Here is a 27,049-nt window from a genome sequence, read left to right as displayed (position 1 = left end):
GTTTTTCAAGAGGACAATGACCCAAAACACACCTCCAGGATGTGTATGGGCTATTTGACCAAGAAGAGTGATGGAGTGCTGCATCAGATGACCTGGCTTCCACAATCACCTGACCTCAACCCAATTGAGATGGTTTGGGATGAGTTGGACCGCAGAGTGAAGGAAAAGTAACCAACAAGTGCTCAGCATATGTGGGAACTCCTTCAAGACTGTTGGAAAAGCATTCCTCAGGAAGATGGTTGCGAGAATGCCAAGCGTGTGCAAAGCTGTCATCAAGGCAAAGGGTGGCTACTTTGAAGAATCTAAAATCTATTTATATCTACAAAAACACTTTTTTGGTTACTACATGATTCCATATGTGTTATTTCATAGTTTTGATGTCTTCACTATTATTCTACAATGTAGAAAATAGTAAAAATAAAGAAAAACCCTTGAATGAGTAGGTGTGTCCAAACTTTTGACTGTACCTCCTGCGAGTCCTGCCCATCACCGGCAGCTAAAAGCAGGACCGAGTTTGGGAAATCCTGATAGAGTATCTAGCATCCTGCCTTGCATATCTTTTCTCTGTGGTGCACCTTGGAAGGAACCACTTGCCTGGTCCAGTCAGTGTGCCCCCTCTTAAGTTTAGTAATTAATTCAACAAAACAAAAAAAACAAATATTTTATTTAAGGTGACAAATCTGAGGGGGCAAGTGCCCTTGTGCCCCCTATGGGCATGACACCTCTGATGAAGTTTCATAACAAACCTCAACTACTTATTCATGATGGGAGAGAAAGAACATTTTACAGAATACATATTGAGAGACTGACACTGCTAGAAGATGAATTGTAGACAGTGTTAATGGGCAGGCATGCTGATTGATGTATGATCTCTATGGGTGAGAGCGTTAATGATGAGGTAGCTAATGAATCTCAATAGGGGGCTGTGGCCCCTGGCAGATGGCTTTAATCACCCAGCCTGACTGTCAGGAGCCTTAATAGACTCAGAGGGAGAGAGAGGGTGGCTGCCTTCCACCACCACTGGCCCCCATTCACACCCCAAAACCACCATTCACTACAAAGATGACTAAATCTTAAAGATGCCTCAGTTCTTCAGGAGTCAAATTTCCCTATCTCTCTTTAGCTGTGTTAGTCAGTGTTACCCTATATGATGAACCTGAAATATAGTAAAAACTTCCTCGCCTTCAGTCCATCATCACTGAGTCACTCTGAAACCTACAATGACTGCTTGTTTCAGACATATTTTCAACAATATGATGGACACTTTGAGCCCTTCAAAAAATAAAAATGCTTCCAACACAAGATCATGCCTCAAGGTTTACAGTAACATCCCACTGGGCACAGACATCATTTCAACATATATTCCAAGTTGGTTCAACGTCATTTAATTAAAATGAGTGTAAACAGCGTTGATTCGACCAGTGTGTTCCCAGTGGGATCAGATAACATTACGAATGTCAAACAACCAGTTTGAAAGCGCTCACTCCAGAGAACTCCAACAACAGACAGAATCATTGGGACAGACAATCTGTGATATAAGACTGTCTGTCAGTGGGTGACGGTTGGCTCTTCCGTGAGGTAGTTGCCAAAACAAAAGTCTATAAAATTCCACGGCTGTTGTGATGCAGAACAGACAACAGCTTTTGTTGTTGGTTACAACAACAACAGCCACTTCACCACGTCAGTAAGTATCCTCATAGAAGTGTAGTGACTGTCGTCTGAGGGTCTAATGCAGCCAGTGATTGATAGGAGGAGCCCAATTCACTGCCTCTCTCTTACAAAACAAACAGAAAGCATCAGAAAGGAACAGGCAACCTACAGCCAGCCTTCCGACATCAAACACTGAATTAGAAAAGTCAATAGAATACATACATGTTTTGTATGTTGCCTTGTTATTGAAAGGACATTAACTTGTCATCCGTGTCTGAGTTGTCTGGGAGCTTTAGGGTCGTGTGGTTGTCATTGTATGCAGTTTGATATGCTGAGGATGCCAGGTCATGAGAGAATTAAATATTCTGAGCAAGAAATGTTTCTCCCTGGAGGCTTGCTGAGGTCTGGGCTCGACTATCAGATCGGCTCCAGTATGAATCTAGTCATTCTTGAAAGACCAGCCAGGTGGAAACAAGAGTAACACTGTTGAATCAAGTACCTCCCAGAAGCAAGACACTAAGATCACAATCAACACAACTTACCTGACATATAGTACTCATGAGATAGTGAAATATGGCATCTGAGTTTGATACATGACTGTGTTTCTTTAAGAAGTGATCAGTATAGCATGAACGGGTGGCCATACTAGGGGGCTGGCTGACTGATTCAGTAGTAAACAAAATCATTTGTTTGTTGTGTGGTTAATGGTTAACCTAAAAGCGTGGAAATAACACTCATACTATTCAGAGAATTTACTTACTTTACATATTGGTGCATCTTTGTTGAAACATATGATATATTTCAGTTGAACTTTTCTATGCCTCCACTCATTGCCTATGTACAACATGACCTGTTACACAATTGGTTTTACTATGAGACCAAAGAAAATACCCTGAACATTAGTTTCGTTTCTATGTGTCTGTTGCTGCTGAGGGAGGACTTGGAGTTGTGACCATACCAATGCCAGGAATGTGATCCCCCATTGTGACATGGAGAAATGTGTCAACTACTTTATGCATTTTTCTCAAGGAAGATACAGTAGTATATTTATCTATATTTTCACATTCAATGCAAACTCTGGAAGGATCAGCAACCCCTCTTTGTCAAAACCTCCTCCTATAATGATCAAATATCAACTATCACATTTTAAATGAGCAGCCTGCCATATCATCAACACATTTCACCCCAAGCCTTAAATCACTATCGAAATCTGAATATAAGCAAACAGATACCTGTCCATACAACCTTACTGTAATTCAACTCACACATGATTACCCACAAACCATTCAATGAAAGAAAATGTATTTCAAATAAAACAATTTCATGTAACTGCATACAATAAGTACGAACGAAAAACCACTAAAACACCACAATTCAAGTGGTAAAATCCATAAAAAAAACACCATCACAAAGATCATTAATTATTCATTTGTTAAGGGCAGGTCTTCAACAACATTTTGAAACGTCATTTTTCTTCTGAAGAACAGAATGGCATATTCTGAAATTAAATATATGACAGTACTTTGAGTGTTTTGCATACAGGGAGACCCCAGGAAATCTGGTCACAATGCGGACACAGTGGACGGATAAGAGACACATTTTAAAACCATGTGTAGACCCGACAAAGCTTGATCAGATAGTGATTTGATCATATTGATCAGATCACGAAACCTACAGGTTGGGGCAAGGTGTAAACAAGGCTTCTGTTGATGGATGGTCCGTCCCCAATGTGCCATAGAGCTCTACCTGTCCATGATTGTGAGGGCCCACCCTGTGACAGCCCAACCCAGGTGGGAGGCGCAGAGCAAGAGAGTGGGTGAAATGTGGCCCGACAGGTCTGATGGGAGGCTCAGGGAAAGAGAGAGAGAGAGAGACGCAGTCAGCCAGGTGGAGTCAGGTGCTGTCTACATTCTGGGCTGGGACAGTGCCATAGTTCTATACAGTAGTAGAGCAGTAGGGACTGTGTGGAGCTGGGCTGTAGTCTAGCCCCTGACTGACTGACTGGCACTCAACAGGAATACCAGGCCTTGTTTATCAACTGGAAAATGAATTATACATAACACTGAAGAGAGAAACTTGTCAGAGTGGAACTTTCTTTCCCCTCCCGTCTTGTTCATTCACTCTCTAGTCTCTCTCCCAGTGGCTGGAGCTGGGGGCTGTGTGAGTTTGTACAGTAGTCTGGAAAGAGAGTGAGAGGAAGAGAGGGAGGGAGAGAGGAAAAGAGAGAGCAGGGGAGTGGACAGAGACCAGGGGAGACATGCTACGCTACAGCTCACCAGGATCGGTCATCACCACAGAGGACAGTCCAGAGCAGCCCAGTGAGGTAAGGAGCCCCAGGGGGCCACTCGGTCCCAGGATAGAACCCAAACATCACTCATTCGCCTGTCAGATGAGTAGCATGGCGTGTTGGTTTGTGTTAGTCAGTGTGTTTGTAGACTATCTGGTGTTTGTTTGCTTTTGTCTCCGCTCCCCCTACTCCCCGTTCACTTTTCTCTCTCTTAATCTGTTTTCCTCACATCTGCCTGCTCAAGGCTAGTTTTCGTAGCATGTCTACATCACAACTAATCATTCTCACTTTTTGAGTGTTGCCGGTATGTTGTAATTTTGCATGTGGCTCAGGGATATGTGTATCTGTTTGAGCTTGTAATGAGAGCTGAGTATCTGGGAGGCAGGGCTGTCATGTTTATTTGATCAGCCCAGAGCGCCTAGCAGACCGCGTCTTTAAACTGACAATAAAAGCCATTCTCACAGCTAATGAAGTGACACCAAAGGATTTATAGCCAACATGGAGTTGGATTAATCCTTATGATGATTACAGTGTCATGTTTCACTCTCAACCAAGAGATTACTTTAGCAATTAACACCTTTTAAGAAAGTGAACCTGCCTAAACATTGTCCCCATTGACAGACAGTATGTTAATCAGCTCCTAGGGCACCTTGGTTCTAAAGGGATGTATTGTGAACAAGATAGTGCTAGCTTGAAGTGGTAAAAGGCGTATTGATGCTGTTACCTCATTGCAGTAACATTTGCATAATTTTTGTTTGTGGTGTCACAGTCTATAATTATAAATACTGATGGTGACCTGTTGTATTTGGACCCCATCAGAAACATTCCACTGCTTATTGTAACACAACAATCAGGCTCATTACAACACAAATCTTGTGCTCACATGCTAGATCACATTACATATGAACCGATCCATTTTTATGTCATAAAGAGTGACACTGGGGAACACAACACATTTTAGTTTTCATCCAACTATGACATTGATTACTGGTGCATGAGCTTGAACTGAGTGACATTGACATTTTCTTTTTATGTCTGTGTGTGTTTCTGTCTGTTTTTATTCCCCCAGAGGAGGATCCGGCGACTCAGACTAACTCTTCATACTGGAGACAATGGACAGAATGAGACCAAGAAACCAATCTCAGACACAGTGAGTCCCAAAACACACACCCAGTCAGCCACACAGCCAGTCAGCCTCACACACCCAGTCAGCCTCACACATACAGTCAGCCTCCCACACCCAGTCAGCCACACAGCCAGTCAGCCACACACCCAGTCAGCCTCACACATACAGTCAGCCTCACACACCCAGTCAGCCACACAGCCAGTCAGCCACACACCCAGTCAGCCTCACACATACAGTCAGCCTCACACACCCAGTCAGCCACACAGCCAGTCAGCCTCACACACCCAGTCAGCCTCACACATACAGTCAGTCTCACACACCCAGTCAGCCACACAGCCAGTCAGCCTCACACACACAGTCAGCCTCACACATACAGTCAGCCTCACACACCCAGTCAGCCACACAGCCAGTCAGCCTCACACACCCAGTCAGCCTCACACATACAGTCAGTCTCACACACCCAGTCAGCCACAGAGCCAGTCAGCCTCACACACCCAGTCAGCCACACAGCCAGTCAGCCTCACACACCCAGTCAGCCACACAGCCAGTCAGCCTCACACACCCAGTCACCCTCACACACCCAGTCAGCCTCACACACCCAGTCAGCCTCACACATCCAGTCAGCCTCACACACCCAGTCAGCCTCACACACACAGTCAGCCTCACACACCCAGTCACCCTCACACACCCAGTCAGCCTCACACACACAGTCAGCCTCACACACACAGTCACCCTCACACACCCAGTCAGCCTCACACACCCAGTCAGCCTCACACGCCCAGTCACCCTCACACACCCAGTCACCCTCACACACCCAGTCAGCCTCACACACCCAGTCAGCCTCACACATCTTCATCTTCACCACCCTATGGATCCTGGATCTTATCTTTTCCCTCTCTCCCCTCCCTTAATCGTCGCTTCCTCAACCTGTAGTCAGTGCGCTCTGCCTCTCTCGCTCTGCCTCTCTTTCTTATTCACAGCCCTCTCTATCCCTCAAACACACACAAGTCAGGTGGGAATGTTTGTGAACTAGGAACCAGCTTTTATCCAGTTTAAGAAACATTCCATGGACTGTCTACACAATACAGAGACAGAGAAAGGTGGAACCACTGAGATTTACTGCTGCTATGTTATCTGGGCGGTTGGTTATGCAATTGTATCCACACAGGGGTGTGTACACCACACACACATACATACACAGCTGTGTCTGATTTTCACAGTACTCTGCACAAAGTTAGGAGCTGCGTGTCCCTTTTCATCTACAGTAGAACTCTCTTCAGCATGCACAAGCCTAGCTGACGACAGAATTACACAGAACCGCATGCTGTTGTCTGTTTTCAGATGCCGTGTATCATATATAATGTACACAACACATGATGACATCTTACTGTAAAATTGTATTGGTCGTCTTATACAACTGTTTAGCCAATAAACAATCACTAAACAATCACGGAACTCTTTTTAATTACACGGTACCTACTTAGTACACATAGTAGCCTACGTCATAATAAAGGCAGACATGTTGTTTGCCAGAGGTGGTTCGCCATTTTGCTCTGTTTGTGTTGAGAAGCTGTGGTCTGGCAAACTTACATCAGCTAGTTTGTAATGTAAGTGTTTGACAGCACACAGTGTGCTGCTTGGAATCACATTGAGGTTAGGGGAAGTATGGTTTCGGTCGCTCCTCCACAGAGACTGAGATAGTGACAGAAAGCAGAGAGATAGGTCCATGCTGTTCTTTGTACCTTGTACACTGTTCCTATAACCTGCCCCACCCCTTTGCCATCACATTTCAGCTGATAGCAGTGTGACTAATGGTGTAATCTGATGGTGTTTCCCTTCAGGAGGCTGTGCATGTTTACAGCCTGACTACCGATGAAAGACAACAGCCAGGTCAGGGTTGAACAGAGAGCAGCATAGAGGAGAACAACGTTGGGCCCTAGTTAATTAGGGCCCAGACTTTTTCCTGGTCTAGTTATGTGGTCTGGAAATACTCAGGGCCCTGCTGATGACACAACACATCTGTGCCAGTCGTATGGGGGCTGTGCCACTCTGCCACGGCCAGCTGTGCACTCCAGTCTGCAATGTGGTATCAGTCTGTGCTGAAGCTAGGCCCACTTAACGAGCCAACCAGCGCTAACGAGAGCAGCGCTCCGGAGCGGCCAGGACATATTGCACATTACATTAATAATTATCCCAGCCCATTAACTTCAGAGGCCTTACAGATAGAACATAAACAGAGGATTAGTATGTAAGGACGCACAGTGGGAAAGGAGGAGAGAAGGATGTTCAAAGTGCCCCCCCTCCAACCACATCCCCTCTAGCTTCCCTTTATCTATTGACTTAGCAGGCATGTTGAAGGCAGCTGAAATTGACATAACTCTTCCCTTGCTGTCAGGGTTTCAGTCAGTAATGCCAGTTCAGTATTCATCAGTACAGTACTTTGAGTGAATCAAGCAGTAAGCAGATGACGTCACTACGACCTACACTACCGTTCAAAAGTTTGGGGTCACTTAGAAATGTCCTTGTTTTTGAAAGAAAAGCACATTTTTGGTCCTTTAAAATAACATATAATTGATCAGAAATACAGTGTAGACATTGTTAATGTTGTAAATGACTATTGCAGCTGGAAAAGGCTGATATTTAATGGAATATCTACATAGGTGATCAGAGGCCCATTATCAGCAACCATCACTCCTGTGTTCCAATGGCATGTTGTGTTAGCTAATCCAAGTTTATCATTTTAAAAGGCTAATTGATCATTAGAAAACCTTTTTGCAATTATGTTAGCACAGCTGAAAACTGTTGTTCTGATTAAAGAAGGAATACAACTGGCCTTCTTTAGACTAGTTGAGTATCTGGAGCATCAGCATTTGTGGGTTCGATTACAGGCTCAAAATTGCTATGCACCTCTGGCAGTCTCTATGGGTGTGCCACAGGGTTCAATTCTTGGGCCGATACTTTTCTCTGTATACATCAATGATGTCACTCTTGCTGCTGGTGATTCTCTGATCCACCTCTACGCAGACGACACCATTCTGTATACTTCTGGTCAGGGCACAAAGCAGGGCACAAAGCAGTATTAGAGGTATATTAGAGGTATATAGCAGAGTGGAGTCTTTCATTATGCAAGCAATTTTGATACACAGCCAAGCTTAGCTAACATTATGTCAATTAAAGTAGTGAATAGTACATTCTTAGAAGAAAAGGTGCTATCTAGAACCTAAAATGATTATTCGGCTGTCTCAATAGGAGAACCCTTTGAAGAACCCTTTTTGGTTCCAGGTAGAATCCTTTTGGTTCCAGGTAGAACCCTTTTGGGTTCCATGTAAAACCCTTTCCACAGAGGGTTCGACATGGAACCCAAGAGTTCAAACCTGGAACCAAAAAGGGTTCTTCCTATGGGGACAGCTGAAGAACCCTTTTGGAACCCTTTTTTCTAAGAGTGTAGAATATTTCCCATTGCTTTTGATTTTGAGTTCTTCAGACTAGGCCTCTCTCATCTGGTTTCCCATGAATAAATAACACTGTCAGTTCAGTGAGGGTCACATTCCTTTGGCAGGACATTAAAACTGTTTTCACAGTCCCTTATTTGACTGGATAGAAGAAGAAAAATCAGTTTCTGTTAATTCAGCTTCAAAGAATCCAGGACAAAACTGGAATAAATGCTCCCTCTGCAAACATGCTGAAACACCTATATTGTAATATTTAAAACGCAAAAGAGGCTGACATATTAAGTTCTTTCAGAGGGTGTGGACAGTACCGGCCATAAAGCATAATGATGGCCATTCTTCTCTCCCATCTGTTGGAATTCACATTACCTATTTGGAGCCCCTCATCATTTCTTGTCAGCCTGCTCTCTCTCTGTGGATTATCTGGTGTGAAAAAGTGAAGCAACGTCCAGCTCAGGAGGCCATGAAACAACAGTGGCGTCATTATTCCCCATCTCTTATCTCTGCTGGATGGGCGAAGGACGCCTTCTCTCTCTGGCTGGATGGGCTGCAGAGCAGAGGTCTTGGCTGAAGTTCCTCTGAGCTAATATTTGTTTAGTAGGGAAGCTTCTCTTTTCTCTTCTAAGAAACAAGAGCTTTTTAGTTGTTGTCCAAAATATACAGTACCAGTAAAACGTTTGGACACACCTACTCATTCCAGGGTTTTTCTTTATTTGTACTATTTTCTACATTGTAGAATAATAGTGAAGACATCAAAACTATGAAATAACACAAATGGAATCATGTAGTAACCAAAAAAGTGTTAAACAAATCAAAATATATTTTATATTTGAGATTCTTCAAAGTAGCCACCCTTTGCCTTGGTGACAGCTTTGCACACTCTTAGCATTCTCTCAACCAGCTTCATGGGGTAGTCACCTGCATTTCAATTAACAGGTGTGCCTTCTTAAAAGTGAATTTGTGGAATTTCTTTCCTTCTTAATGCGCTTGAGCCAATAAGTTGTGTTGTGACAAGGTAGGGGTGGTATACAGAAGATAGCCCTATTTGGTAAAAGTCCATATTATGGCAAAAACAGCTCAAATAAGCAAAGAGAAACGAAACTCCATCATTACTTTAAGACATGAAGGTCAGTCAATCCGGAACATTTCAAGAACTTTTCTTCAAGTGCAGTCGCAAAAACCATCAAGCGCTATGATGAAACTGGCTCTCATGAGGACCGCCACAGGAAAGGAAGACCCAGAGTTACCTCTGCTGCAGAGGATAAGTTCATTAGAGTTAACTGAACCTCAGATTGCAGCCCAAATAAATGCTTCACAGAGTTCAAGTAACAGACACATCTCAACATCAACTGTTCAGAGGAGACTGTGTGAATCAGGCCTTCATGGTCGAATTGCTGCAAAGAAACCACTACTAAAGGACACCAATAAGAAGAATTGACTTCCTTGGGCCAAGAAACATGAGCAATGGCCATTAGACCGGTGGAAATCTGTTCTTTGGTCTGATGAGTCCAAATTTGAGATTTTTGGTTCCAACCACCGTTTCTTTGTGAGACACAGAGTAGGTGAATGGATGATCTCCGCATGTGTGGTTCCCACCATGAAGCATGGAGGAGGAAGTGTGATGTTGTGGGGGTGCTTTGCTAGTAACACTGTCTGTGATTTATTTAGAATTCAAGGCAAACTTAAAACCTGTTTGGGATAGGCGTCCCGCTAGCGGGACAACTTCCGGTGAAACTGGAGGGCACGCAATTCAAATAAATAATCATAACAATTATGGATATTAAACATTTAGGTACATATAAGTGTCTTATATCGGTTGAAAGCTTAAATTATTGTTAATCTAACTGCACTGTCCGATTTACAGTAGCTATTACAGCGAAAACATGCCATGCGATTGTTTGAGGACAGCACCCCACATCAAAATATTTTTCCACTAGCACAAGTTTCATACATTCACAAATAACGATTAAATATTCACTTACTTTTTGAAAATCTTCCTCTGATTTGTCATCCAAAGGGTCCCAGCTATAACATGTAGTGTTGTTTTGTTAGATAAAATCCTTCTTTATATCCCAAAAAGTCAGTTTAGTTGGCGCCATCGATTTGAGTAACCCACTCGTTCAACATGCAGAGAAGGAATCCGAAAATCTACCCCTAAACTTTGTTTCAACAAGTCAAAATAAGTTTCTATTTACTCCTCAGATACCCTAAAATGTAATCAAACTATAATATTTCTTACGGAAAGAAGTATGTTCAATAGGAAACCGATTTTAGCAGGTGCGTCCTGTCTTCATGGCACACGCAAACATGAATTTCCAAGACTGTCCCTGTACTAAAACTGATATTTATTATTCGTTTTTGAAGTTACAAGCCTGAAACCTTGAAAATAAACTGCTGACACCCTGTGGAAGCCATAGGAATTGCATCCAGGGAGCTAATTTTCAATATGACCTTTTACTTGCCATTCTAAGAGGATAAAATAAAAGTTTCTGGTTGGTTTTTCTTTGGATTTTCTCCTACCATATCTATTGTGTTATATTCTCCTACATTATTTTAACATTTCTACAAACTTCAAAGTGTTTTCTTTCCAATGGTACTAATTATATGCATTTCCTGGCTTCAGGGCCTGAGCAACAGGCAGTTTACTTTGGGCATGTCATTCAGGCGGAAATGAAGAAAAAAGGGGCCTAGCCCTAAGAAGAAGCACTTAATGACAGACTTCAACAACACAGGGGATGGTAAATGATATACAGTACCAATCAAAAGTTTGGACAAGCCTACTCATTCTTTCTTCTACGTTGTAAAATAATAGTGAAGACATCAAAACTATGAAATAATACATATGGAATCATGTAGTAACCAAAAAAGTGTTTTAATAAATATAATAGATTTGAGATTTGAGATTTTTCAAAGTAGCCACGCTTTGCATTGATGACAGCTTTGCACACTCTTGGTATTCTCTTGACAATCTCCACCTGGAATGCTTTTCCAACAGTCTTGAAGGAGCTGCCACATACACTGAGCTTTTGTTGGCTGCTTTTTCTTCACTCTGCGGCCCAACTCATCCCAAACCATCTCAATTGGGTTGAGGTCGGGTAATTGTGGAGGCCAGGTCATCTGATGCTGCGCTCCATCACAGTCCTTCTTGGTCAAATAGCCCTTACACAGCCTGGAGGTGTGTTTTGGGTCATTGTCCTCTTGAAAAACAAATGATAGTCCAACTAAGCGCAAACCAGATGGGATGGTGAATCACTGCAGAGTGCCGTGGTAGCCATGCTGGTTAACTTCTTAGGGCTAGGCCCCTTTTTTCTTCATTTCCGCCTGAATGACATGCCGCCTATCCCAAACAGGTTCAGAAACTCTTTCCCCACAAAGCATTATACTCATTTCTAAGATGTGGTCTAGAAATGAGTATAATGACTATTCCCAGTGATCAAAACTACAGTTGACTATGTTCAACAAAGATGGTAATCTGTCATCAAAAGTTTGATGAGAACAGGTACATGATCCATGCATTTAAACTGTACCCTTGGCCCATATCATTATCTGAAAGAGGGGAATGAGTTGTGCACATTGAAGCACATAATCTGCAGACTAAATATGTGGCTTTAAAAAAACAGGAATTCCAAGCATTCAGTAATAATCAGGTTACAGGGTTGTGAAATATCTCCAGATATTGTGAGCACACAGTTCATTTGTTTCTGTTTGTCTTCTCAGCGAGAGGAGAAGGTTGTCAATGGAACATGGAAGAAGAAGAACAGACTCATCCAGAGAGAGAGGCCAGCTGGCAGTGAGTCACCTGTACAGGTAAACTACCACAACCACAACATAAAAAGCTATCATGGTTTCCCACATAGAGGCTTTTGAAAGGGAAAGTTACAGAATGTTATGGTGAGAAAATGGGAAGTAACTTCCTGAATTTGTGGTCAACTCTGCTATTGGCGTGTGATACACAAATATGCAAGCTATGCACTGTCTATAAACAAGAACATTTAGAACCTTTTGTACTATCCTTGATATAACCTATCCTCAGATAATTCCAAGCATTGATTATGTCGATATGTAGTATTGGGTACAACCCTCTGCCTCTGGTTGAAACAGAGGTCACATGGACCTGTGTGCACAACCTGGTCTATCATACTAATTTGAGTGTCCTGGATTTATCGTCAAAGGCAAACAGATTCACCTTCCAGGGTTTATACTGGAGTCTGTGGCATAGTAGGACAGGCCATTGCTTTGGCTCCTCTGTTTTTGAATAACGTAGGGTAGATAACAGACTTAAATGCGGGCTCGCTGCCTGTCTGATCATAACATTGGAAACATATTGCTTCTTCACACAGTAAGACTTATTTATTGTGAGACTTTGATAAGATTCTGTATCTGTGTCACTCAGTGGATTCCTCTCATACTGTATGTTACTCTAAGATAACATAAAGGTGCTAGAGCCACTTCCTGATACTGCTGAGCTACAAAGGACCTGTGTCAGTGTGCACCTGTGCTCCTTGAGAGCCCTGTTGGAGAGGAACAATAGCAGGGAGACAGCGGGAGCTCATGTACTGGGTTGCAGAAACATGACACCCTCACTGCACTCTGTTTCCATCCCTGCTTCCCAACCTCCAGATTCAAGTGCTCAGCAGCAATGCTCCAAATACCTGGGCATGCGCAAGTAATCAAACGCACAAACACTCACATAGAGGCGAACACACACACACACATCTACAGGCTGGTAGAAAGTGTGTCTAGATAGAAACCTGACCGGGTTGATCCTGTCTCCCTCAGCAGCTCAGAGCAGCGACCAATGGGGAGCTAGAGACGTCGCTGCAGCGGCAGCACGGGCCCAAGGTGTACGGTGTGTTGCAGAGGACAGGCTCGGATAGACAGCAGGAAGTGATGGCGTGCGAGTGGTCTGTCAATCACCTGAGGGATGAGATGAGGTACATCAGGGAGGTGAGTAGAGATGGAGAAGATAACGATGAGGCTGATCCAAGTTTAGGAGTGTAAACAGAGCAGAGGCCTACAGTACAGTACACCTGACAGGCCTGCAGGGTATCCAAGAGCAAAACACCAGGATTCTGTAACATGGACAACGTTATGGATTTGCTAATTAAGCAATAAGGATGGATTACTTCAATCGTGTGTTATCTCTGTGCTGCACAGGTGAGAGATTCCCTGGAGAAGGTCAGAGAGCGGATGTACAGCCAGTCTGGAGGAATGCAACAGTCGATGCAGAAACTATCACAAGACATCAGGGTAAGACAATACACCAAGGCACACATGACTAATAAGACAGCTAACAGCTGGAAATCATTTCTCTTTCAATTTCTTATAAACACAAAAGGGATACAAAATCTGAGAATTGGGTGTGCTATGTGTCTCTCCAGACTGCCAACTCCCAGAGGAAGACTCTGGAGAAAGAGGTGAGGGTTCGGACTGCAGCCATGGACAGCTTCGACCAGATGAACAGCTCCCTTATATCTGCCAACATTGACCTCCAGGTACAGGATCAACGACTGTCAAACAGGCCTGTCACTGTCTCGTCACGGCCATCCCACTGGGCACAGAGCTACAACTTTAAAGCTAACTTAAAATGCATTAAATAAATAAAGATCTTTAGGGTTACGGTATATTTTGGAGTGTTATACATTTTCATAAACAATATATTTTATATCTTAAAATGATTGGAAGAGTTGATATCATGGAAAATGTGTCAATTTGCCCAGAGTTGGGACAAATTCTATGTAGATAATAAACAAACACAAAATGTCTAGTTTTGATTTACATTTGTGAATTCAATGTGAAATCAACCAAAAATGTCACCCTGTCATTGGATTTAAGTTAAAAGTTGGCTGAAAAAAATATGAAATTACCTTAAGTTGATGGCTTTTTGCAAATCCAATCAGTTTTCCACTTTGATTCAACGTCATCACATAGAATTTTGCAGTTGAAATGACGTGGAAACAACATTGGTTGAACCAGTTTTTACCCAGTGGGATGTCTCATAACCCTCCACGGAAAGTCTTAATCCTCTCAAACAGAGATATGCAGCACTATACTTCCTTCTTCTACTGATCTGTGGAGAGTGAAGGATATCCTGTCTGGTTCATTATACATGTTTGTTTTATAAAGTAGCTCTAAGCTGTTAATCTTAGTTTCAGTGTATGAGTCAATCTTTCTGCTCGTGATTGCTGCATGCAATAATGTCCAGGGTTGGTATGAGGAATTAAAGAACTAGCTTCCTTTGCAGAAATCTCTACTAGAGAGCTGTCACAATCGTGTGGACTCCCGGGATGAGATGAAGAGTCTGAGAAGCTCCTTTCAGCAGGCCGAGGAGAGGCTGAAGGAGAGGGAGAGGCAGCTGGAACTTGCCCAGGCTGAGAACTGCACACTCAAACTGAAGGTAGAGTACTACTGTAAACATAGCACACCAGCACCACACAGTGGATGGCACAGGCCTGGCAAGTGTTTGCTTTTTGTTTATGGGGCACAGTTTACTCTACTCATTAGTGTTCACAGGATACATAATCCTGACCCTGAAAGAGTTCCATGAAGTAGCAACGGTCATCACAATTGTTAAAAGGTTATAAAAACAATTCCAATAAATGCAAAAGTTGGACAATGGATGAAGATACTCAAAACTTTCAGAATTTTTGAAATCAATTAGATGGATGGTCTAGTCTAGTGGTGCTATCACCGCCGCGGCCTGGGTTCGATTCCCAGACAGGGAACACACTATTTGGCTCCCGAGTGGCGCAGCAGTCTAAGGCACTGCATCTCAGTGCAAGAGGCGTCACTACTGTCCCTGGTTTGATTCCAGGCTGTATCACATCTGGCCATGATTGGGAGTCCCATAGGGCGGCAAACAATTGGCCCAGCGTCATCCGGGTTTGGCCGGGGTAGGGCGTCACTGTAGTTAAATATATATATTTTTTAAATGGACAAATAATGAATGTATAGGGATTTTGGTGGGAATTGAGGTATTACATTTGTGAAATTTGCAGTTATATTTATATATGTATACATTTTCTAATGGTATCAGGTATTTTCTAACATTTTTTGTGTTAAAATAAAGAAAATGATATGTGCTTCATTTGTGTAAATACACTGGGTGTATTTGCATATATAAATGTGCTTATAAACTAGCTGGTTTGAGCCCTGAATGGTGATTGGCTGACAGACGTGGTATATCAGATCATATACCACGGGTATGACAAAACCTTTATTTTTACTGCTCTAATTACATTGGTAACCAGTTTATAATAGCAATAAGGCACCTCAAGGGTTTGTGGTATTTGGCCAATATACCACGGCTAAGGGCTGTAATTCGTGCTGCATTGTGCGTAAGAACAGCCCTTAGCCTTGGTATATTGGCCATATACCAAACCCCCTCGTGCGTTTTTGCTTAATTTAAAAAAAAGTCACATTGAGATTAAAAATCTCTTTTACAAGAGAGCCCTGTATACATTACAATAAAAACAGAACAATAAAACATACACATACACTACTGTTCAAAAGTTTGGGGTCACTTAGAAATGTGTTTTTTAAAGAAAAGCATTTTCTGCCCATTAAAATAACATTAAATTGGTCAGAAATACAGTGTAGACATTGTTAATGTTGTAAATGACTATTGTAGCTGGAAACGGCAGATTTTTAATGGAATATCTACATAGGCGTACAGAGGCCCATGATCAGCAACCATCACTCCTGTGTTCCAATGGCACGTTGTGTTAGCTAATCCAAGTTATCATTTTAAAAGGCTAATTGATCATTAGAAAACCCTTTTGCAATTATGTTAGCACAGCTGACAACTGTAGTTCTGATTAAAGAAGCAATTCAACTGTCCTTCTTTAGACTAGTTGAGTATCTGGAGCATCAGCAAGTATTAACAGTGTTTCCTATGTCATTAATATACAAGGTGAACAATCATGGTCCCTGAGAAACACCTTTTTGAATCTCAAGAAATTCAGAATTAACCCCATCTGTTAATATGGCCTGAGTTCTGTCGCTAAGATAACTCTGAAACCATAAACAGGCTGTATATCCCAGGCCTATTCTTGATAACTTCTTCTGCAAAACAGAATGATCAACAGTGTCGAACGCCTTTGACAGGTCAATAAACAAGGCAGCACAGCTCTTTTTAGCATCCAAGGCATTGACAAGATCATTAACAACTAGCGTGGCTGCTGTGGTAGTACTATGCCCAGGCCTAAACCCTGATTGGTTTACATTAAGAATACAATTATCGGATAAAAAGGAACAAAGTTATACATTAACCAAGGATTCAAGAATCTTAGCTAAAGAAGGTAGTATTGAAATGGGGTGATAGTTGTCAAAATCATTTGTATCTCCACCCTTATGGAGTGGCAGCACATATGCGGATTTCCATGCTTTTGGAATACTTCCTGATAACAACGTTAAATTAAAAATGTGGGCTACTGAGCCAGCATTAAGTCTGCACACTTAAGCAGACCAGGCTCCAAATGATCAGCCCCTGTGGATTTGTTTCTCTAATGTTAACATAGCATCCAGGACTTCTTTATCAGTGAATTTCCTAAAAGAAAAATCCTGACCAGCATTTTCAGTATCATTCAATAGATTTTCACCATCAACATCCAAACTACTCTTTTCAAGAGCTGGCTTTGAAATACATTTAAATATATAGCCTGTAGAGATAAAATGGTGATTAAATTCATTAATGATATCAATTTTGGCAGTAATAGGGCCAGAATCTAAATTAATGTATTGGGGGAGAAGAGGAGACACAACCCTTCAGTGACATAACTGCTTTCCAAAATGTAGCTGGGTTCCCTGTACATTCAGATAGTGTATTAACATAATAATCCGATTTTGCTTTTTTAACTAGTTTTACACACAGATTTCTCAATCCCCCTGAAAGACTGGCAGTCTGTGCCGAGTCTGTGAATCTAGCTTTGGCCCAGGCAGCATCTCTGTTGTGTATGACTTCAGATAGCTCTGGACTGAACCAAGGGCAAGACCTATTTTTAATTCTCCGTTTTTAAAGGGAGCATATTTATCTACAATACAATTGAAAACACTTGAGAAGTGGCATTGTTGAATACTCGTTTCTGATTGGCTTGAACGGCATTCTAGAGCGTGTTCAATTTTCCTATAACATGGTATATCAGCAGGGTAAAATTCAATGGCTATAGTTCATTCTTACATGTTCTATGTTTGAGCTGGTTGTGATGGTTTGGTTAGCTAAACCAAAGATTTGAATAACATATCTCATTGTTATATCTGTGGCTAAACTAATAACTGTGTTTTGTTTGATTACCAAGGCAACTACTGTAGCTATCTAGTAAACGTGCTAGTTGCAGTGGATGTTGAACACATTTCTAGCGGCAAATGTGTTAAATTATAGCCATGGTATAAAAGGGATAATGAATTTGGGGCTCTATGCATTCTCGGGAAAATAATGCAACTCCGGAATCCTAGAGTGGTGGAACACACCTTCCACTTCTTTGATTATTTTCCATAGAACACATCGCCCCTTGTTGATTATTCCCTTGCATAAATTCGTGGAACGGGGCTGCAACCACTTGCTCTGTCTAGGCCTACCTGCAGTTACCTGTGCTGTCTAGACTGCGTAATTAATGACTGTTGTCACGTTCTGTTGCATAATTCAACAAGTGTGTCAATAGCCTCGGATTAAAAATCAACAATTTGCGATATCAGACATATCACCATAATCCGAGTGTTCATTTTCAAAAATTGCTTTCATTTCAGCGCATCTAACTGTATTAAATTCATAACGTTAAAGTTATCGTTCTTCTCTTTCTTTTGATGTAAAGTCCAGAGGATGTGTTAAATCCATGACAAAGTTGCATGGTCATCTGCCGTGTGCATTGGCCATGCAGAATTTGGGGTGATAAGGCATCTGCAGCAGTCAGTGCATTCACACTTCTTGAGCTTCTCAGAGCAGCGCAAAGCTGTTGTGAAGGAAGTTGTCAAGGAAGTAAGTTTGTGTTTATACAGGACCTTCCACCCTCACCTACTGTCAACCAATCATGTCAATGCAGAGCTATAGACCCCTTTCTGTGTTTGCAAACATTGCTGCACGAGGACGATGCGTGCAAATTGGTGGCAGATCAAGAGGGAGTTCTTATAGAACGCCAACAAAAAAAGCCTATATTCACATGTTGCTAATGAGTGCATTTCACACTACTTTTGGATTATAATTGGATTGTAAGGCTCGTATGAATGTACTGCTTAATGTAATGTTTGTGTCATCATCGCAAATCAACTGCATTATACTTAAAACACTTTTTGGCTATATCTTTGGCTAGCTTTTGCTACAGCATACAGTGGGGGAAAAAAGTATTTAGTCAGCCACCAATTGTGCAAGTTCTCCCACTTAAAAAGATGAGAGGCCTGTAATTTTCATCATAGGTACACGTCAACTATGACAGACAAAATTAGAAAAAAAATCCAGAAAATTACATTGTAGGATTTTTAATGAATTTATTTGCAAATTATGGTGGAAAATAAGTATTTGGTCAATAACAAAAGTCAATCTCAATACTTTGTTATATACCCTTTGTTGGCAATGACACAGGTCAAACGTTTTCTGTAAGTCTTCACAAGGTTTTCACACGCTGTTGCTGGTATTTTGGCCCATTCCGCCATGCAGATCTCCTCTAGAGCAGTGATGTTTTGGGGCTGTCGCTGGGCAACACTGACTTTCAACTCCCTCCAAAGATTTTCTATGGGGTTGAGATCTGGAGACTGGCTAGGCCACTCCAGGACCTTGAAATGCTTCTTACGAAGCCACTCCTTTGTTGCCCGGGCGGTGTGTTTGGGATCATTGTCATGCTGAAAGACCCAGCCATGTTTCATCTTCAATGCCCTTGCTGATGGAAGGAGGTTTTCACTCAAAATCTTACGATACATGGCCCCATTCATTCTTTCCTTTACACGGATCAGTCGTCCTGGTCTCTTTGCAGAAAAACAGCCACAAAGCATGATGTTTCCACCCCCATGCTTCACAGTAGGTATGGTGTTCTTTGGATGCAACTCAGCATTCTTTGTCCTCCAAACACGACGAGTTGAGTTTTTACCAAAAAGTTAGATTTTGGTTTCATCTGACCATATGACATTCTCCCAATCCTCTTCTGGATCATCCAAATGCTCTCTAGCAAACTTCAGACAGGCCTGGACATGTACTGGCTTAAGCAGGGGGACACGTCTGGCATTGCAGGATTTGAGTCCCTGGCGACGTAGTGTGTTACTGATGGTAGGCTTTGTTACTTTGGTCCCAGCTCTCTGCAGGTCATTCACTAGGTCCCCCCGTGTGGTTCTGGGATTTTTGCTCACCGTTCTTGTGATAATTTTGACCCCACGGGGTGAGATCTTGCGTGGAGCCTTAGATCGAGGGAGATTATCGGTGGTCTTGTATGTCTTCCATTTCCTAATAATTGCTCCCACAGTTGATTTCTTCAAACCAAGCTGCTTACCTATTGCAGATTCAGTCTTCCCAGCCTGGTGCAGGTCTACAATTTTGTTTCTGGTGTCCTTTGACAGCTCTTTGGTCTTGGCCATAGTGGAGTTTGGAGTGTGACTGTTTGAGGTTGTGGACAGGTGTCTTTTATACTGATAACAAGTTCAAACAGGTGCCATTAATACAGGTAATGAGTGGAGGACAGAGGAGCCTCTTAAAGAAGAAGTTACAGGTCTGTGAGAGCCAGAAATCTTGCTTGTTTGTAGGTGACCAAATACTTATTTTCCACCATAATTTGCAAATAAATTCATTAAAAATCCTACAATGTGATTTTTTCCCCCCACTGTATATCATTCCAGCTAACAACTGCTGCATCCAAAATAGTTATTTTGCAAAGATCAAAACTAAATATAATCTTAGCGTCTGTTCAAGTAAGAATCAAATTGTAAGCGTATGAAAACTCCCAAAAGTTATTTTGTTTAGAATGAATAAACACCTAAATCTAGGCTATGTTGAATGCTGATGGCTTTCTTACTGCCGCCAAGAGTCGCGTGACATCCGTGTACTAGATTTTATTTAGCTAGGCAAGTCCGTTAAGAACAAATTCTTATTTACAATGACGGCCTACCCCGGCCAAACCCTCCCCTAACCTGGACGACGCTGTGCCAATTGTGCGCCGCTCTGTGGGACTCCCAGTCACGACCGGGATCAAACCAGGGTCTGTAGTGACACCTCTAGCACTGCAGTGCGGTGCCTTAGACCACTGCGCCACTCTGGAGCATTGGATCTATAAGGAACCCTCTGCATTGTTACAAAATTTGAGACACAAATGGCATAATGTAATCATGTTTGAATTACTGGCCGGGCCCCCATTGGTTTCATTAGTCAGTCTCACTCAAGTATCACATTAAAACCTGCAAATATTTCTCTCCACTCTATGGAAAAATTTGTAGAATTGCATGAAATTAGTTGTAAAATTACAAAATCTCTCCGCCCTACGACAAAATGCGAAGAATTGCAGTAAACTTGCTTTAAAACGGCAACATTTTCTGTACGCTCCATTGCAAAATGTGTAAAATTGCATGAAATTAACTCTAAAACATAAACACTTTCTCTCCACTGTCAAGAGGGGGGCTGCTAAAGTGTTTTGCTTGCAATATGATGGATATCTCTCTCTGGCTTACTCCATTCAATTCATTTCCCTCTCTACTTCAGTCTCAGAATGCTCTGCTTGATTTCACACACTTCACGCTCTGGTTATTTCATTCAACGTTTGATGTGACTCCCCTGATCCTTTGACTGATTGCCTTCTCTGACCTGGTTTGTCTGCTCTGACCACTGAACACTCAACTTCAATTCTATGTGATGATGAATAACAGGTTATTGACAGACAGTTCAAGCTCAAAGAACCAATCCTCCAGATTTGAACTATTAACATTATGCCGGACTCACTAGAAAAATACAGAATCAATAGACATTTCTACATTAATTATCTTTAGCAAGTCTTTGAATCGTCACATTGTTGTATGAAATTGACTGATAGATGTGTGCTTGTGTTGTCCAGGTGGAATCGTCTCAGGAGGCCAACAGCCATGCAGTGCAGGAGGTGACAGCGAGGCTACAGAGACAGTATGAGGAGAGACTTCAGGAGGAGCAGAGGAAACACAGAGAGGAGATAGAGAAGCTACAGGTACTGCTGAGTCTCCTTCTGATATCACTTCAACCAAGCCCCTGCCTGAAGAGAAAGGGCGGGGATTGATTAATCATGTGAAAAGCAAGGCCGGTGATGTTTTCACCATCTTACATATTAATGAAAAGTGTATATGTAGACCACAGGAGACTGCTGAGGGAGAACAGCTCATAATAATGTCCGGAATGGAGCAAATGGAAGGGAAACCATGTGTTTGATACCATTCCATTGATTTTGCTCCCACCATTACCATGTTCTCTCCAATGAAAGTGCCATCAACCTCCTGTGATGTAAACCGTATAAAAGGTTCCAGTTTCACTCTGCTCATACAAGTGGTATGATTCTCCCTCTAGTGGTACAAGTAACTCACTATGGTACTGTTAAATGTAGAGTAGTCTAACTTCTAAGTGTTGATATGATAATGAGCCCAGATTAAATTGAATGTTCTCTGCCTAAAAGCTTTTAATATATTTTGTTTACCATCAATATATTTCAACTAGGCCCAAATTGACAAGTATATTAGGCGATTAGAGGAGGCAGAGAAGAATGCTAAGATTGCGGAGGCCAAGATCGCTGAAAGGGACCAGAGGATCAGTGAGGTGGAGCGCCTGCTGGACTGTATGGGACAGGTAAGACCCAGAATAACGCATGCAATAATGCATGCAACAGTATTTACTGTAGGTGTAATATGTCAAGTCCTTTGGGCAAGAATACTATAATAATATGTATTTTTTGCAGGAAAGGGGCCATCTTCAGAATAAACTGCAGGAATGTGAACAGCGTCTACGCTCGATGGAGGTGACATACAAAACAGATGCAACTGTAGCAAAGAGGTACAAATGCCAAAACAAAAATGGCATTTTATATGTTCCATCCCATTGAAATTAAATACTGAAGTGATAACACTATAATTCATTATTACAGTTCTCAAAAGTTGGAAGAGGAGGCAGGGGAGCTCCGTGAGAGAATCAAACACCTGAATGACATGGTGTTCTGTCAGCAGAGGAAGGTCAAAGGCATGATAGAGGAGGTGAATGACTAAGAAAAGTCTCTCTCTCTCTGTCTCACTGTCAATGGAAACATGAGTACACTGACATATAAATGTTATACTGATATGGAATGTTTGTTTCTTTTTTTCATCTTGAAAATGTAAAGGTTGAATCATTACGAGCTAAATTGGCACAGAAGGACATGTTCATCTCAGAGCTTCTGGACAGAATTGCTATTGTGGAGTGTGAGGTGAGACTGGACTGCCACCACACTATGTACTGTCCACTTCCCGAACATTATGAATGTATGGTGTTTTTTTCCAAACTTTAACTTTATGGGTGCATTCATGTCCAGTGTTCTCCTACGTTTCAGATTGTCAATCTGTGTGTTGTGCTTTGACATTACTCTACCTCTAAATTCAGTGTTACACCTTTTGTGACATCATCTGTCTCTGTTTGGTCCACTTGGATTACATCACATCCACCTCATTTGCATGGATCTGACTTTGTTCCTTCCTCTTTTCTTCTTCCTAGAATAATGAGTTAGAAGACAAGCTGAAGTATTTTATGTCTGTACAGAGTGTGCCAAGGGAAGTTGTGCAAACCAGAGAGATAGGAGTGGGCTGTGATCTGCTCCCCAGGTATGAACCACTGGCTCTATTATTTCCTGTAGTTGGGGTTCTCTTTTAAGTTTCTCATTCTGTTTTCTCATTTTACTTCCACAGACCTGAAATACAGGGGTATGAGGTTGAAACTAATGTCCAACCTCCAGCAGCACAATACCAACCCAGACCAACCCCAATCCATCCCTCTTCTATAGAATACCTAGGACAGTCTAGGACATTCAGATCAGGTCCACCGCCACCCAGCAGACTGGAGTCTAGTTTACTGAGGTACTCTCCTCCTGAGTACAGTAGGTATCTGTCAACCAACTCCTCAAGATCCTTTGGAACACTAACCAGTCCAACGCTGTCTTCGTCTGGCCCTCTAAGCCCTGATCAGTCCAGTACAGAAGAGTCTTCCTCAGTTCCAATCACAGATACAGCCTCAAGTCCAGAGGTGGACATTTCATCCCCATCCTGTTCTCAAGCAAGATCAAGCCCATCCAAAATCAACACACCTTTCATGAAACTTATGGAGATAACAGCAAAGATTAACAGTGAGTAATCACATGAAGAAATACTTTTTATGAAGGCTATTCAGTATACTGTATAAGGGACAATGTTGCATATTGTGTAAATAGTCTACTGTTCTGTAAATAATACTTGAAAGTATCCTTTTGAAGAATTATGTTTGGTTTTGTGTACAGTGAATGTTCTTGTATAGTTTATGGAATTTTGAATTCACTATCATGTATGAAGGTTTATATTTATACTGTATCTTTTTCTGACATTTTTAGTTTGCACTGTATAAATGAGATGCAATATTATTTTAATATTAGTCAAATTATGTACAACATATGTAAAATATATATATATACTTTGTGCCTTTATTAACAGCTTAATCACTGATACTCCACAACGGTGATGATAATCGGTTGTTTTTTATCTATTGGATAATATGTAACTATATCTGACAAATTGAAGAACTGTATTTCTACTGATTGCTATCCCTGAGCCACTGGTATAAGTAATTTGTCTTCACTGCCAGGACTGTGTATATGATTAGTTATGATAAGCGTGATGTGCCTTTCTTGAATGATACACATCCAGTGCATACTAATGAAATGAGTGTATGTTTTGAAAATGTGCCATTGTACCAATGCGGTGTTTTTATAATCATTCATGAAAATGTTTACTGTCTAGTGGCTGAAATTGTTCATTTTGTGAAGCTTTCAGGGAGGTTATATGTAGCATACAATGGTTTATATATACACTAGATGACTATAGGGGGCACTGTGTTGAAGCCACCATGGCTCCCCCACCGTTTAAAATAATAGTTTTGGAACCTATAGAAATGCATTTATTAATGTCTACATTCTTTTTTGCCACAATTATTCTATTAGCGACACCGTAATGCATACTTTTAAATTATATAATGTGAGCTAAACATAAAACGTTAAAAAATATATAAAACATTTTCCTTAAAGTATATGTATTTTTAGATTACTAATATTTTTAGATTACCCACTACAACTAAATTCTTAAATACATGTAATTTTGTCCTTGAAATATTTAATTTAAATATTGTAGAATTCCAAGCATTCCTATGTAGCAGCTGTATACCACCCTCCATTCCAGTGCTGGCTTGCTTCTAAAACTTAGCAGGGTTGATCCTGCTTGGTCTCAAGATGAAAGACCAGATGCTGCTGGAAGTGGTGTTGGAGGGCCAGTAGGAGGGTACCCTTTCTAAATATCCCAATGATTGGGGACATTTCCCTGTGTAGGGTGCAATCTTTTGGCTGGGATGTTAAATGGGAGTCCTGGCTCTCTGTGGTCACTAAAGATCCCATGGCACTTATTGTAAGAGAAGGGGTGTTACCCCTGGTGTCCTGGCTAAATTCCCAATCTGGCCCTAATACCATCACAGTCACCTAATCATCCCCAGTTTACAATTGGCTCATTCATCCCCCTGTAACTATTCCCCAGGTTGTTGCTGTGAATGTGTTTTCAGTCAATTTACCTGGTAAAATAAAACAATTAATGGAGGAATGCTCCTATTGGGGAGTGCCAACCATCAGCAATCCAAGTTTTATAAAGTCATTGGTCGCATCAGTGTAATCTTTACTTCTCAACGCTCGGTGGCGCCACCCGATCAATTATCTGTGTTTCATCTCTATTTACATGCCATATGATATGAAGCAGCTTTGAAAGTATTTTACTGCAAGGTAAGCAAATACATGAATGTAGGTAAATAACATGTAGTTTATGCCATACTGCTAGCTCCAAGAGAATATTCAAACACTCAAACGAAGGCTTGTGTGGAGGAGTAACATACTATAGATTCCTAAAATGTAACAAACCTCTATGGTATGATCATTGGACACTGTGTTAACTAATCTCCAGACGAGCTTCAATGCCATACAACTCTCCTTCCGTGGCCTCCAACTCCTCTTAAATGCAAGTAAAACTAAATGCATGCTCTTCAACCGATCGCTGCCCACACCTGCCCTGCCGCCCAGCATCACAACTCTGGACGGTTCTGATTTAGAATATGTGGACAACTACAAATACCTAGGTGTCTGGTTAGACTGTAAACTCTCCTTCCAGACTCACATTAAGCATCTCCAATCCAAAATTAAATCTAGAATCGGCTTCCTATTTCGCAACAAAGCATCCTTCACTCATGCTGCCAAACATACCCTAGTAAATCTGACCATCCTACCGATCCTCGACTTCGGCGATGTCATTTACAAAATAGCCGCCAACACTCTACTCAACAAATTGGATGCAGTCTATCACAGTGCCATCCGTTTTGTCACCAAAGCCCCATAGACTACCCACCATTGCAACCTGTACGCTCTCGTTGGCTGGTACTCGCTTCATACTCGTCGCCAAACCCACTGGCTCCAGGTCATCTATAAGTCTCTGCTACGTAAAGCCCTGCCTTATCTCAGCTCACTGGTCACCATAGCAGCACCCACCTGTAGCACGTGCTCCAGCAGGTATATCTCTCTAGTCACCCCCAAAGCCAATTCCTCCTTTGGCCGTCTTTCCTTGCAGTTCTCTGCTGACAATGACTGGAATGAATTGCAAAAATCACTGGCGCTGGAGACTCTTACCTCCCTCACTAGCTTTAAGCACAAGCTGTCTGAGCAGCTCACAGATCACTGCACCTGTATATAGCCCATCTGTAAATATCCCATCCAACTACCTCATCCCCATACTGTATTTATTTATTTATCTTGCTCTTTTGCACCACTGTATCTCTACTTGCACATTCATCTTCTGCACATCAATCACTCTAGTGTGTAATTGGTAAATTGTAATTACTTCGCCACCATGGAGTATTTATTGCCTTACCTCCCTTTTCTTACCTCATTTGCACACACTGTATATAGATTTTCTTCAACTGTATTATTGACTGTATGTTTTGTTTATTCCATGTGTAACTCTGTGTTGTTGTATTTGTCGAACTGCTTTGCTTTATTCTTGGCCAGGACGCAGTTGTAAATGAGAACTTGTTCTCAACGTGCCTACCTGGCTAAATAAAGGTGAAAAAATATATATATTGTCGGTACTTGTCTTACTGAGTTTTGATGTAGTCTTTGCTCGACAAGGTCAAGTTAGGAAGTGTAATATGATTAGATAGGGTTAAAAAGTGGAATGGGGTGGTGTGTTTTTTTTTTTTTATAGAGGGCAATAGTTGACAGGGCAATTTTCCTTTTTCCCAATTTTGAATTACCGTATCAATAATTTAATTTTCGTGAATGGCCTCCAACACCAGTACAGTAGGTGGCGGTG

At 41.7% G+C, this 27,049-nt stretch overlaps 1 protein-coding gene across 3 annotated transcripts; it reads left to right on the top strand.

The window, feature by feature from the left end:
• Window positions 1–3,516: 3,516 nt before the first annotated feature.
• Window positions 3,517–26,812, top strand: LOC145850234 (myocardial zonula adherens protein). Of its 3 annotated transcripts, none has more exons than XM_082957793.1 (14): window positions 3,517–3,973; window positions 5,007–5,087; window positions 12,230–12,319; window positions 13,292–13,459; window positions 13,670–13,762; window positions 13,894–14,007; window positions 14,757–14,909; window positions 21,532–21,657; window positions 22,158–22,286; window positions 22,396–22,490; window positions 22,582–22,687; window positions 22,813–22,896; window positions 23,226–23,287; window positions 23,372–26,812. In XM_082957793.1, exons 1-14 carry the CDS (start codon window positions 3,908–3,910, stop codon window positions 23,811–23,813), a joined length of 1,809 nt encoding a protein of 602 aa, XP_082813919.1. In that variant the 5' UTR covers window positions 3,517–3,907; the 3' UTR covers window positions 23,814–26,812. The 3 variants fall into 3 exon arrangements, with proteins under 3 accessions (XP_082813919.1, XP_082813918.1, XP_082813917.1); XM_082957792.1 differs by having other exon boundaries at window positions 3,518–3,973; window positions 13,295–13,459; window positions 23,181–23,287; XM_082957791.1 differs by having other exon boundaries at window positions 3,518–3,973; window positions 23,181–23,287.
• Window positions 26,813–27,049: the final 237 nt, after the last annotated feature.

The sequence above is a fragment of the Salmo salar genome, chromosome 11, assembly GCF_965601325.2.
Source record: "Salmo salar chromosome 11, fSalSal1, whole genome shotgun sequence".
NCBI classification, from domain to species: Eukaryota; Metazoa; Chordata; class Actinopteri; order Salmoniformes; family Salmonidae; genus Salmo; species Salmo salar.
This window is presented reverse-complemented; position numbering and strand designations above follow the sequence as displayed.